Source organism: Anser cygnoides, chromosome 30 (genome assembly GCF_040182565.1).
Source record: "Anser cygnoides isolate HZ-2024a breed goose chromosome 30, Taihu_goose_T2T_genome, whole genome shotgun sequence".
Lineage (NCBI taxonomy): Eukaryota > Metazoa > Chordata > Aves > Anseriformes > Anatidae > Anser > Anser cygnoides.
Window position 1 is genome coordinate 667,729 of NC_089902.1, and position 13,024 is coordinate 680,752.

Sequence of the window (13,024 nt, forward strand, 5' to 3'; positions counted from 1 at the left end):
AGTTGTCATCTGCTTGGGTAAGTGCCACCATAAAGGGAGTTCTTGGTCCAGCCCTTGGTCCCTCACAGACCGCCCTGGGACTTTCAGCCTGTGTCCTTCCCTCCATGAAGAAGCCCAGAAAACAGAAGAGCAGGGAGCAACCCCTTGGCTCTGTTCCTGATAGCACATTTGGAAGAGGTGCCCAGGCTTCTGGGTTTGCCCTGAGCAGCCCCTTTTGTTACTGTGGTGCTAGCCCGGAGGCCAGCTGTGAGCCAGGGCTGCACAGTGCCTGCTGCTGCCTGCAGCCACAGGGATGTCACTGCAGAGAGAACAGGACTGTCACCAAGGTACATGAGACCTCAACACTAACACAGATACAAGAGCACAGGAGGAACACACTGGAAGGCAAAAGAGAGCAGCAGTTGAAAGGCCACGTCCTGCTGCTGGCCATGGCCATGGCTCCAGGGAAGCAGCAGGGGCCCTGAGCCCTCCTGCGTGCTGGGGCTGCTCCCCCAGCTGCAAAGGAGATGGGAAGAGACAGCAGCTGAGTGCAATGAGCTTCTGATGACTTCCTTATTGGGTATATCTATACAGGAATCTGGCATCTCTGGGAAAATGATTAACAAGTAGGAGGATAAAAAATATATTATTTAAATCAGAAACAAGATTTTCAGAATATAATAGTACAGACAAATATTAACAAAAAATTGTCTTACATTTTTTTGAGGAAACATAGGAATTTTGATTTTATGCATATTATTATATGTAAATATATTGAAGAATTGTGTATTCTAGAACTGTCTTCACTGAATTCCTTAGTTCCTTATTCCTGATGCTGTAGATGAGGGGGTTCACTGCTGGAGGCACCACTGAGTACAGAAATGACAACACCATGTTCAGGGATGGGGAGGAGATGGAGGGGGGCTTCAGGTAGGCAAACATGCCAGTACTGATAAACAGGGACACCACGGCCAGGTGAGGGAGGCAAATGGAAAAGGCTTTGTGCCTGCCCTGCTCAGACGGCATCCTCATCACAGCCCTGAAAATCTGGACATAGGACAGCACAATGAAGACGAAGCAACCAATACCTAAACAGAAGGTGACTGCAGTAAGCCCAGCTTCCCTGAGGTATGCATCTGAGCAGGAGAGCTTGAGGATCTGGGGGATCTCACAGAAGAACTGGTCCACAGCATTGCCTTGGCAGAGGGGCAGGGAAAATGTAGTGGCCGTGTGCAGGACAGCATTGAGAAAGCCACTGCCCCAGGCAGCTGCTGCCATCTGGGCACAAGCTCTGCTGCCCACGAGGCTCCCATAGTGCAGGGGCTTGCAGATGGCAACGTAGCGGTCATAGGACATGACCGTGAGAAGGGAAAACTCTGCTCCAAGCAAGAAGACTAAAAAGAGGACTTGGACAGCACATCCTTGATAGGAGATGGCCCTGGTGTCCCAGAGGGCATTGGCCATGGCTTTGGGGAGAGTGGTGGAGATGCAGCCCAGGTCGAGGAGGGCGAGGTTGAGGAGGAAGAAGTACATGGGGGTGTGGAGGCGGTGGTCGCAGGCGACGGCGGTGAGGATGAGGCCGTTGCCCAGGAGGGCAGCCAGGTAGATGCCCAGGAAGAGCGCAAAGTGCAGGAGCTGCAGCTCCCGCGTGTCTGTGAATGCCAGCAGGAGGAACTCGCTCACAGAGCTGATGTTGGACATCTGCTTTTTTGGGATGTGGTCCTGCACAAAGAGAAAGAACAGTAATAACGTACAACAGACTTATCAGAGGAAAATTCAATTTTCTCATTAAAAGACATCAAAAAGATTGTCCACTTGCAGGCAGGTATTTTGAAGTTCCCTTTACTGACTTCGAACTGATTCTGAGTTTCTCTGCGAGAAGAGTACTCTTCTGTGGGCAATGGAAGAATCAGTCATAGCTGAAGGTAGCAACATGGTAGGAACATGGGGTAGTCTCAGATTCACTTCACTCCTGATATAGAAGAGATTTCCCCAGTTTTGCTCCTAGTTCATCACAGAGCAGACGTGTGGAGATTTACTTATTTATTTGTTTCTTTGTTTGTTTGATTTGTCCTCTTTGTTCAGCTGTCCCACCACACCTGAGGAGTGTTTCTAAGGCATAAATCCTGGGCTTTCTGCTGCACTCCAAGTGAAACCCTGTAGGTCCTCAGAGTCACAGATACTGCCTTGTTAGAGCAGAGTGCCCTTCAGAGAGGAGAGGCAGTCAGTCCATCAGTCCTGGTCCAGCTGCCCTGTGTTGGCAGGTCTTTGAGCTCCAGGACAATTCTCCTCCTATTTTCCTAGAGTTGTAGAATCCTCTAGAAGCTGTAGAATATCCTGACTTGGAAGGGTTCCACAAGGATCATCAGATCCCACCCCTGAATCTGTACAAGAACACCCAAAAATCAGTCCATATGCCTGAGGGGGTTGCCCAAATGTTTGTTGAATTCTGACAGCCTCAGCGCTGTGAACGCTTCCCTGGGGTAGCTGTTCCAGTGCCTACAGAAGCTGGCTACTGCTGAGTTTTTCTAAAAGAGAAATCGTGGGCATTTCTCCTGCACTTGAAGGGAAACTTTGTGGATCCTCAGAAAAAAGGGACGGGCCCTATAGTGCAGTGTCCTTTAGTGATGACAGGCAATGTGTCCCTCAGTGCTGGTCTCAGCTGCCCTGTGAGAGCTGCAGGAAAGCTGTACTCAGTTGTTCAAATGAAAAGAACCAGGACACTGCTGAGAGCAGAGGAATCCTGGCTCCAAGGGCCCACCTCCAGACCCCTCACCCTGTCCCCGTACTCCCCTTCCCCCAAGCACCCCGAGGGCTCACCCCATGGGCAGGTGAAACCCCCATCCCCAGGCAGCCTGGGAACAAGAGCAGCAGCAGCACGGCCAGGTGGAGAAGCCAGCAGGAATGGCAGCGTGCTGCTGCCAGGGGAGGCAAGGCCAGGGAGGGACAGACGGACACTCAGCACACCCTCCTGTGCTGCAGCTCTGCCTGCAGAGGAGGCAGCTCCTGCTCATTGCAAACGATCTGTGCTCACCTCAAGCCTGCGGACACCTTCCAAAGGCAGGGCGTATCAGGGCTTTTGTAGCTCATAAAGATCACCTAGGATAAAGCCTGAGAGGACCACAGTGATGATGTTGGTGCAGTCTGTGGGCTGATGTGTGGGAAGGGACTTTATGAAGTTCATTGATGACATATTGGTCCCTCACTGCCATGTTCCAGGAGTCTCAGTCTCCTGCAAAATCCTGACAACTCATTACCGTGAAACCTGCCTCCCCTCCACTGCAGGAATCTGAAAGCACATCCGACAGAAAAAGTCTTGCCTTTCTGGTAGCCCCTGCCTTGGTCTTTCTCTTGAAAAATGCAATCATAAATGCCATTCTCTAAAGCATTTTGTACTCATTTCTGGAGAAACAGAGAGACAACTATCCCGACAGATGCTATCAGGCATCAGATGTGCCAGCTGTAGAAGACCCCTCTGGCAACCCCACCTGCATGGCCCTGCTGCCAGAGACTCACGGTGCCAAGGGCCTGCAGATCTGTCCTGCCACACGCTGCCCTCTGTTGCTGCGCTCCTCACTGCCTCCAAGCCCTCTCTCCTGCTCTCCTGTCCCCGTGCCAGCTGCGGTCAGAGCCCCCAGCTCTTCTGTGCTGTGCACAGGAGCTGCTCCTGGGCACAGCTGTCTCTTTGCAGCACTGCCCGCTTGCCACGAGCTCCCCTTGGGCCCAGGAGCCCGGCCCAGCTCAGCAGCACAGCACCCGACCATGGCATCGCTTGCTCTGTGCCATTGGGCTCCCTCGAGGTGTCCCCAGTGCCTCAGGGCTGACAGCTCCCGAAGGCAGCAGGGTCTCTGCTGGGCTGTGGTGTCTGAAGCAGGCTGACATCATCGCCGACTGCTCCTCTTTGTAGAAGTCAGAGACTGATTTTTACAAGTGTGATTTGTGCTGTTGGACTGTGGTTGTCAAACACATTGTGCTTTAACCCGTCAGGCACCTCAGCACCACACAGATGTTAGTTGACACCCACCCCCAAAAGAAAATGGGTTGAAATAAAGGTAGTTTAAATGGACAGAAATTGAATAGATAGTAATAACTTTAACAATACTACTAATAAATAATAATAATTTTTATTTTTATTATTATTATATGTATAAAGCAAGTGATGCACAATGCAATTGCTCATCACCCACTGACCGATGCCCAACCTTTCCCCAAGCAGGGGTCCCCCTGAACCTGACCAGCCTGCATTAGGATCTCCTGTGCAGATCCCTTGACCTTACTTTGGTTTAGGGCAATACAAGCTTTCAGAAGGATTAGGACTATTTTCTTCCCTTTCTCAAATACTTCTTGAGCTGTGTTGCCCCATGTGATGATGACATCAATGTACTGGAGGTGTTCAGGAGCTTCCCCCTCTTCCAGGGCAGTCTGGATCAGCCCATGGCAAATGGTAGGGCTGTGTTTCTACCCCTGGCGCAGTCCATTCCAGGTGGACAGGACGCCCCTCCAACTGAAAGCAAAGTGTGGCCTTCACACTGCTGCCAAAGGGATGGAGAAAAATGCATTAGCAATATTAATGGTGGCATAGCGCTTGGCTGCCTTTGACTGCAGTTCGTACTGAATGAAGTTCTAGCATGCCCAGCTGTTGTGGTTTAACCCGGCTGGCAGCTAAACACCACACAGCCGTTCGTTCACCCTCCCCCCTCCCTCTCTCAGATGGGGGAGAGAAACGGGAAAGTGAAGCTGGTGAGTTGAGATAAAGACAGTTTATTAAGACAGGAATATAATAATAACAATAATAATAATAATAGTGATAATGATAATAGTATTAATAATAATAATGTGTAAGTAAACAAGTGATGCACAATGCAATTGCCCACCACCCGCTGACCGATGCCCAGCCTATCCCTGAGCAGCCGGCCCCCCACCCCGGCCAGCCACCCCTATATATTTTTTATCATGACGTCAGATGGTATGGAATACCCCTTTGGCCAGTTTGGGTCAGCTGTCCTGGGTCTGTCCCCTCCCAGCTCCTGCTGCACCCCCAGCCTGCTCGCTGGCAGGACAGAGCGAGAAGCCGAAAAGTCCTTGGCTTGGTTTAAAAACACTGCTCTGTAACAATTAAAACATCAGCATGTTATCAGTGCTCTTCTCATCCTAATCCAAAACATAGCACCCTACCAGCTACTAGGAGGAAAATTAACTCTGTCCTAACTGGAACCAGGACAGATATCCACCCCTTATTCCATACCATTTATGTCATGCTCAGGTGACACTCTTTCCAATACATTCTAATTAATCACCATTTTCATCTATGATATATAGCAATCATGGTAGTGATGACATACAGTATTATATAATAATTAACATGCAAACTGACTCGATTCACCTTCTCCCTCAGCATCTTCTGCAACTCGTCGTGTAGGACTCCATACAGCAGCTTTCCATCTCCGATGCTTTCCCACAATACAACAGGACCCGTCAGTGAACAAGGCATATTTCTTCTCATTTTCCGGTAGCTTGTTGTACAGTGGGGCTTCTTCAGCACGAACCACCTCCTCCTCTGATGATATCCCAAAGCATTTGCCTTCTGGCCAGTCCATAATCACTTCCAAGATTCCTGGGCGACTGGGGTTTCCTATTCGAGCCCGCTGAGTAATCAGTGCAACCCACTTGCTCCATGTGGCATCAGTTGCATGATGTGTAGAGGGGACCCTTCCTTTGAACATCCAGCCTAGTACCGGCAGTCGGGGTGCCAGGGGGAGCTGCACTTCAGTACCGACCACTTCCGAAGCAGATCGAACTCCTTCATATGCTGCCAATATCTCCTTTTCAGTTGGAGTATAGCGGGCCTCAGATCTTCTGTATCCCCGACTCCAAAACCCCAGGGGTCGACCTCGAGTTTCCCCAGGTTCTTTCTGCCAGAGGCTCCAGGTGGGACCATTCTCCCCGGCTGCGGTGTAGAGCACATTCTTTACATCTGGTCCTGTTCGGACTGGCCCGAGGGCTACTGCATGAACTATTTCCTGCTTAATTTGTTCAAAGGCTTGTCGTTGCTCAGGGCCCCATTCAAAAGCATTCTTCTTACGGGTTACTTGGTAGAGCGGGTTTACAATCAGACTGTAATTTGGAATATGCATTCTCCAAAACCCCACGACACCTAGGAAAGTTTGTGTTTCTTTTTTGCTAGTTGGTGGAGACATAGCTGTTATTTTGTTGATCACATCCATTGGGATTTGACGACGTCCATCTTGCCATTTTATTCCTAAAAACTGGATCTCTCGTGCAGGTCCTTTAACATTATTCGTTTTTATGGCAAAACCGGCCTTCAGAAGGATTTGGACTATTGTCTTCCCTTTCTCGAAAACTTCCTCTGCAGTGTCACCCCACACAATGATGTCATTGATGTACTGCAGGTGTTCAGGAGCTTCCCCCTGCTCCAGCGCAGACTGGATCAGTCCATGGCAAATGGTAGGGCTGTATTTCCACCCCTGGGGCAGCCGATTCCAAGTATATTGGACTCCCCTCCAAGTGAAAGCAAACTGTGGCCTGCACTGTGCTGCTAGAGGGATGGAGAAAAATGCATTAGCGAAATCAATTGTGGCATACCACTTGGCTGCCTTTGATTCCAGTTCATACTGGATTTCTAGCATGTCCGGCACTGCAGCACTCAGTGGTGGCGTGACTTCGTTCAGCCCACGATAGTCCACTGTTAGTCTCCACTCACCATTAGACTTTCGCACTGGCCATATGGGACTATTAAAAGGTGAATGAGTCTTGCTGATCACTCCTTGGCTCTCCAGTTGACGAACTAGCTTATGGATGGGACTCAGGGAGTCTCGGTTGGTGCGATATTGCCGCCGGTGCACAGTTGTGGTAGCGATCGGCACTTGCTGTTCTTCAACCCTCAGCAACCCCACAACAGAAGGGTCCTCTGAGAGACCGGGAGAGGTAGACAACTGTTTAATGTCCTCTGTCTCTAAGGCAGCTATGCCAAAAGCCCAGCGGAACCCTTTTGGGTCCTTGAAATATCCTCTTCTAAGATAGTCTATGCCAAGGATGCACGGAGCATCTGGGCCAGTCACAATACGGTGCTTTTGCCACTCATTCCCGGTTAGACTCACCTCAGCCTCCAATACAGTTAACTGCTGGGATCCCCCCGTCACACCATAAATACAGATGGGCTCTGGCCCTTTATAGCTTGATGGCATTAGAGTACATTGTGCACCGGTGTCTACTAAAGCCTTATACTTCTGTGCGTCTGACGTGCCAGGCCATCGAATCCACACAGTCCAATAAACTCGATTGTCCCTTTCCTCCCCCTGGCTGGAGGCAGGGCCCCTCTAGTCCTGGTCAGAGTCTTCGTTTCTGTGTTTAAAGGACTGCCTGCTGGAAGTTGGAGCAGCAAACTTTTCAGAGAACCCCTTTTTCCCAATTGTTTTCTTTTGCAATTCACGTACCCGTGCCTCTAGGGTCGCAGTAGATTTTCCATCCCATTTTCTCATGGCCTCTCCATGGTCACGGAGGTAAAACCACAGGGTGGCGCGGTGTGTGTGCCCACCATATTGTCTTCCTTGCATAGATGAACGTTTACCCCTAATAGCTGAGACACTGGTTTGTACAGGTGGGGAGGAAAATAATCTCTCTTCAAGTTGGTGGATCTTTTCAGAAAGTTTCTCCAAAGTATTCTCTTTTAGCTGGTGGACACTGGTTCGTTCAGGTGGAGGGGAAGATAATCTTTCTTCAAGTTGGTGGATCTTTTCAGAAAGTTTCTCCAAAGCATTCTCTTTTAGCTGGTGGACACTGGTTTGTTCAGGTGGAGGGGAAGATAAATTCTCTTTAAGTTGGTGGACCTCTTCAGAGAGTTTCTCCACAGCCGAGACACAGGCCTGTAGGGAAGAGGAGAGATTTCCTTCGTACTGCCGGAGTATTTTAGTCACTTCATTCACTGGGGGATTCTCCTGCGCTTTCCAGGCTAGTATTACCAATGAGCTGGCACATGATGATGGTGCACTCCGTACAAACTTCCGCCACATGGGTAGTGTACACCGGACTGCATCTGGATCTGCGGATGTTTGTGCGTCGTCTAGGTCCTTATAAATTACTTCCCGTACGGCCAATTCCTTCAGGTACTGAATTCCCTTCTCCATGGTGGTCCATTTGCCTGGTAGACATACAAGTTCTTCCTTGAAGGGATACCTTTCCTGCACAGCTGACAGGAGACGCCTCCAGAGGCTGCGAGATCGTGCTCAATCTCCAATTGCTTTGTCAATGCCTGCGTCCCTAGCAAGGGATCCCAGCCGCCTGGCTTCCTTGCCCTCTAATTCCACATAATTGGCTCCGGTGTCCCAGCACCGGAGCAGCCAGGTGACAAGCTGCTCACCTATACAGCGACCAAAATCTTTTCGCACATCTCGTAGCTCACGCTGGTATAGAGTTCGGGTAGTTACTGTTGATTTTTCGACATCCTCATCCTCATCTTCAGTCTCCTGCACCTTTGATGGCCCAGCCTCATCTTCACTATGCCCAGACTTCGCAGAAGACTGTCTGCGTTCCAAACGACCTGAGCCTCTATACCATTTCTTCACCTTGTCTACAGGGGCAACTTGCACTGCTACAGCTCGTTTCTCTGACCCAGCCACAGGGTCTGCCACAGGGGTTGGAATACCCTCTGCGGGGTCAACTTGCACTGCTACAGCTCGTTTCTCTGACCCAGCCACAGGGTCTGCCACAGGGGTTGGAATACCCTCTGCGGGGGCAACTTGCACTGCTACAGCTCGTTTCTCTGACCCAGCCACAGGAGCTGGAGCAGCTGCAGGAGCTGGAGCTGCTGCAGGGGCTGGAGTGGCTGCGGGAGCAGGAACTGGAGCGGCTGCAGGAGCTGGAGCTGGAGCGGCTGCAGGAGCTGGAGCTGCAGCAGCTGCAGGAACTGGAACTGGAGCGGCTGCAGGAGCGGGAGCGGCTGCAGGAGCTGGAGCTAGGTTGCTAGTAGCATCAATTGCAGCTCGATAGGCACAAGCCAGACCCCAGCACGCTACAGTGATTTGTGTCACTTTGGAACTGCCAGAGTCATGACACCTTTTTTTCAAGCATTCTGCCAGCTTTTTAGGATTTTGCAGTTGTTCAGGGGTGAATGTCCAAAACACTGGAGGTGACCACTGCTCTAGAAACCTGCCCATATCCTCCCACACTCCCTGCCACTCGCAACTATCCCACCTCAAGACAGATCTCCGGATGAGATTCCTAAGTAGTTGTTTAACCCTCAACAAAACCTGAAGCGTATTCAGGAGACATAACAACAAGAGCAGGCTGGTCTGAGTATCCCAAGGATATTCAACATCTCGGAGAACCACCATAACTAGCTCGGGGGATAAGAGGGTGGTGAAGGAGAAAGGGAGAGTGAACAGGTAGGGAAACATGTCTTCCCCTGTCCCCTTCACAGATTGGCTCCCTAACGAAAACAGGCAATAGGTGTAATTGCTAATAGTTTCCGAGATATGGTTTCCAAAGTATAGAGTCGACGTCAGTGCTGAGTACAAATACCAGGTAAGAGTCATGACCAGATATTTCATCATAAGTGACAAGGCTTTGGGGAGAGTGGTGGAGATGCAGCCCAGGTCGAGGAGGGCGAGGTTGAGGAGGAAGAAGTCCATGGGGGTGTGGAGGTGGTGGTCGCAGGCTACGGCGGTGAGGATGAGGCCGTTGCCCAGGAGGGCAGCCAGGTAGATGCCCAGGAAGAGCCCGAAGTGCAGGAGCTGCAGCTCCCGTGTGTCTGCGAATGCCAGCAGGAGGAACTCGCTCACAGAGCTCCTGCTGGGCATTTGCTGCCTTTCATCAGGGACACTGCCAAAGAAAAAGAAAATATCAAAGAAAAGATATGGAGTATTACGGAAAATTGCTCTGAGCTATAGTAATTTGATTCTTCAATGAAGCCTGCACACTTTCTTTCTAGGGGACCTTTTTGTCTCTCCCTGTCTGGAGCCCTGCTCTGTGCTTGTTGAGTGTCCTGTACACAGCAGATGCCTCTGCCCAGCAGCTCCGAATGGGCTACCTCTGCTCCCGAGCAGTGGTACACAGAGGTACCAACAAAGCCATGTGCTTGGAGGAGAGTTCCATGGAAGGGGGTCCCTCTGTTGTGTGAGGGGTGTTTGGCTGTGTGACTCCATGTGAGTGTTCTCTATTCCCTACCCTGAGAGAGGAAATCAGCTCACAGACCACTGGTATCTGGCCAGAGAGAGCAGGGAGCATCTCCTCCTGCCTCACCCTCCGTGCACAGCACTCCCTGTCAGAATCAGGCACCAGCAGCTGCCACGCTGGGCAAGGGAGAGAAGCAGGCATGGGCAGGCAGGGCGGACCCAACGCGGTGCCGAGGCTGCGGTGTCGGTGAGGTAGAGCCTGTCCTCACACCCCTGTGCCATCTGCCCGGCACAGCCAGCAGAGGGAAAAGAGCTCTGGAGTGCAAGAAACGTTTGGACTGTGCTCCTGGTCATATGGTAAGAATTTTGGGGTAAGTTCAATTGTCTCGGTTCAATGCAATAGGAAGTTCCATCATCTGTGCAATCCCTACAACTCTGTTAACACAGAGCCTGCCCAAGGATTAGAGCAGGAAAATGCAGGCAGAGACTGCAGAAAGCGCCTTCTCTTTGCAGGCAGCCCCTGCCTTCCCCTTCCTCTGCCCAAGGCTACCCTGCAGCACCTTCTCCTCGGCAGCGTACAAGCCACGAGAGACATCCTGGCAGCTCCTGGCCAGGCAGAGACGTCCCGGACCCAGGAGCCCCTTCCAGGAACCTCCCCCGCACTGTCCTGCAGCCAGAGACGTACCTTGTCAGGGGCTGTGAAGATTTCTCCTGCAGGCAGCTCTCAGAATCCTCCCACTGCCAACTGCCTCCAAGCCCTCTCTCCTTCTCTCCTCTCCCCGTGCCAGCTGCGGTCAGAGCCCCCAGCCCTGCTGCGCTGTGCACAGGAGCTGCTCCTGGGCACAACTGTCTCTCTGCACCACAGCCCTCTTGCCACGAGCTCTCTCTGTCCCAGGAGCCCGGCCCAGCTCAGCACCAGACGCCCAGCCCAAGGCATTGGAATCCCCCCTCGGGGGGCTTTGCTGAGGAGCCCACGAACCTCAGGCACTGAGAGACAATTGAAGCCATCTCTCAACAAGTCCAAGTCAGAGGCAAGTTTCCTGCAGTGTCCCCCTGAGGGCCAGCCCTGACACAGCCTCCCTTGGAGCTCGTTAAAGCAGAGCATTGGAGGCAGTGAGGACAAGGAGACAAAGGCAATGTGAAGGTGACCCTGATGTGTAGGGAAATCTGGATGTGTTTCACCAAAGAAAAGGACCAGGCCTTTTGACCTCGAACCCTGGAAGGGAGATATGTTCATGTCATACCTTGCTCAGGGCTCTTCGTGGGGCAGTGGGAGATGGGGATGTGCATGGCTAAGTGCAGGAGAATGGTACGAGCCCTGCCTGGTTCATGGCTGGGGGCGAGGAGGCAATGAGGGCCTGGTGCTTTACCGATAAGCTGTCTCCTCCTAGGCCTCAGTGGCAGAGACAACAGCCAGAGCCATGGACACAAAGCCCTGGGTCCTGTTGGGAGTCTCAGCCTTGGCAGAATCCTTGATCCTCTCCATACCAGGCTGTCCTAGGGACTCCCACACCTGCACATCTTTGCCTGCTGTCTGTGGACCCTTATCTGTGTGGTGTCTCACAGGATCTGAGCTGAGTCTGATAACTCAGATCTTCTTGGTGGCCATGCTCCTCGTAAGGCAGCTCTGTAGGAAGCTGGCCTGGTTCCTGGTGAGCAGCACCACTGCTCGTATGGCATCCCTCATGGGAGATGTTCATGAGTCTATGGAGCTAGATGGGATCCCCCTCTTGGTACTGAGGGAGCTGGCAGAAGTGCTCACCAAGCCGCTTTCCATCATTTATCAGCAGTCCTGGCTATCAGGGGTGTTCCCAGTCAACTGGTGACAAGGAAATATGATGCCCACCTACCAAATGGCTGGAAGGAGGATCTGGGGAACTACAGGCCTGTCAGTCTGACCAGTGACGGGGAAGTTCATGGAGCACATTATCTTGAGTACCATCATGCAACACTTAGAAGACAACCAGGTGATCAGGCGCAGTCACGAGGGCTTTATCAAAGTCAGGTCCTACTTGACAAATCTGATCTCCTTCTATGTCAAAGTGATGCACTCAGTGGATGACGTAATGGCTGTGGATGTGGTTTATCTAGACCTCCGTAAGGATTCTGAAACTGTTTCCTACAGCGTTCACCCAGAGAAACTGGCTGCTCGAGGCTTGGGCGGGTATCTGCTTCCTTGGATTAAAAAGCGTCTGGGTGGCTGGGCCCAAAGAGCTGTGTGGGACATGGAGCTAAATGGAGTTGGAGGCCGTTCTCTAGTGGTGACCCCCAGGGCTCAGTTCTGGGGCCAGTTCCCTTGAATATTTTCATTAATGATCTGGACAAGGGGATTAAGTGCACCCTCAGTAAGTTTGCAGACAACACCGAGTTAGAAGCGAGTGTTGGCCTGCTCGACGGTAGGTGGGCTCTGCAGAGGGTCCTAGATAGGCTGGACTCATGGGCCAAGGTCAAATCTATGAAAGTTCAACAAGGCCAAGTGCTGGATCCTGCACTTGGGGCACGACAACCCCCTGCAATGCTGGGGAATGGCACGTGGAATGCTGCCCATGGGAAAGGGACTTGGGGGTATTGGTGGAGAGTCGGCTGAATAGGAGCCAGCAGGGTGCTCAGGTGGCCAAGCAGGCCAACAGCATCCGGGCTTGTACCCGGAATGGTGTGGTCAACAGGAGTAGGGAAGTGATTGTGCCTCTCTACTCAGCCCTGGTGAGGCCACACATCAGGTATTGTGTTCAGCTGTGGGGCTCTCAGCATAAGAAGGACACGGATCTATTTGAATGAATCCAGAGGAGGGCCACGAGGATGATCAAGGGGCTGGAGCACCTCTCCTCTGAAGACAGGCTGTGGGATTTGGTGTTGTTCAGCCTAGAGAAAAGAAGGCTCTGGCGAGACCTTATGGCGACCTTCTAATACCTAAA

At 51.7% G+C, this 13,024-nt stretch overlaps 1 protein-coding gene across 1 annotated transcript; it reads right to left on the reverse strand.

The window, feature by feature from the left end:
- Positions 1-738: 738 nt before the first annotated feature.
- On the reverse strand, positions 739-1,680 carry LOC136787577 (olfactory receptor 14A16-like). The gene has a single exon (XM_066984888.1). It carries the CDS (start codon positions 1,678-1,680, stop codon positions 739-741), a length of 942 nt encoding a protein of 313 aa, XP_066840989.1.
- Between the last annotated feature and the right edge of the window lie 11,344 nt (positions 1,681-13,024).

What these genes read in the sequence shown, in the direction of transcription:
- LOC136787577 (XM_066984888.1), bottom strand. Translation starts at nt 1,680, where the DNA reads ATGTCCAACATCAGCTCTGTGAGCGAGTTCCTCCTGCTGGCATTCACA.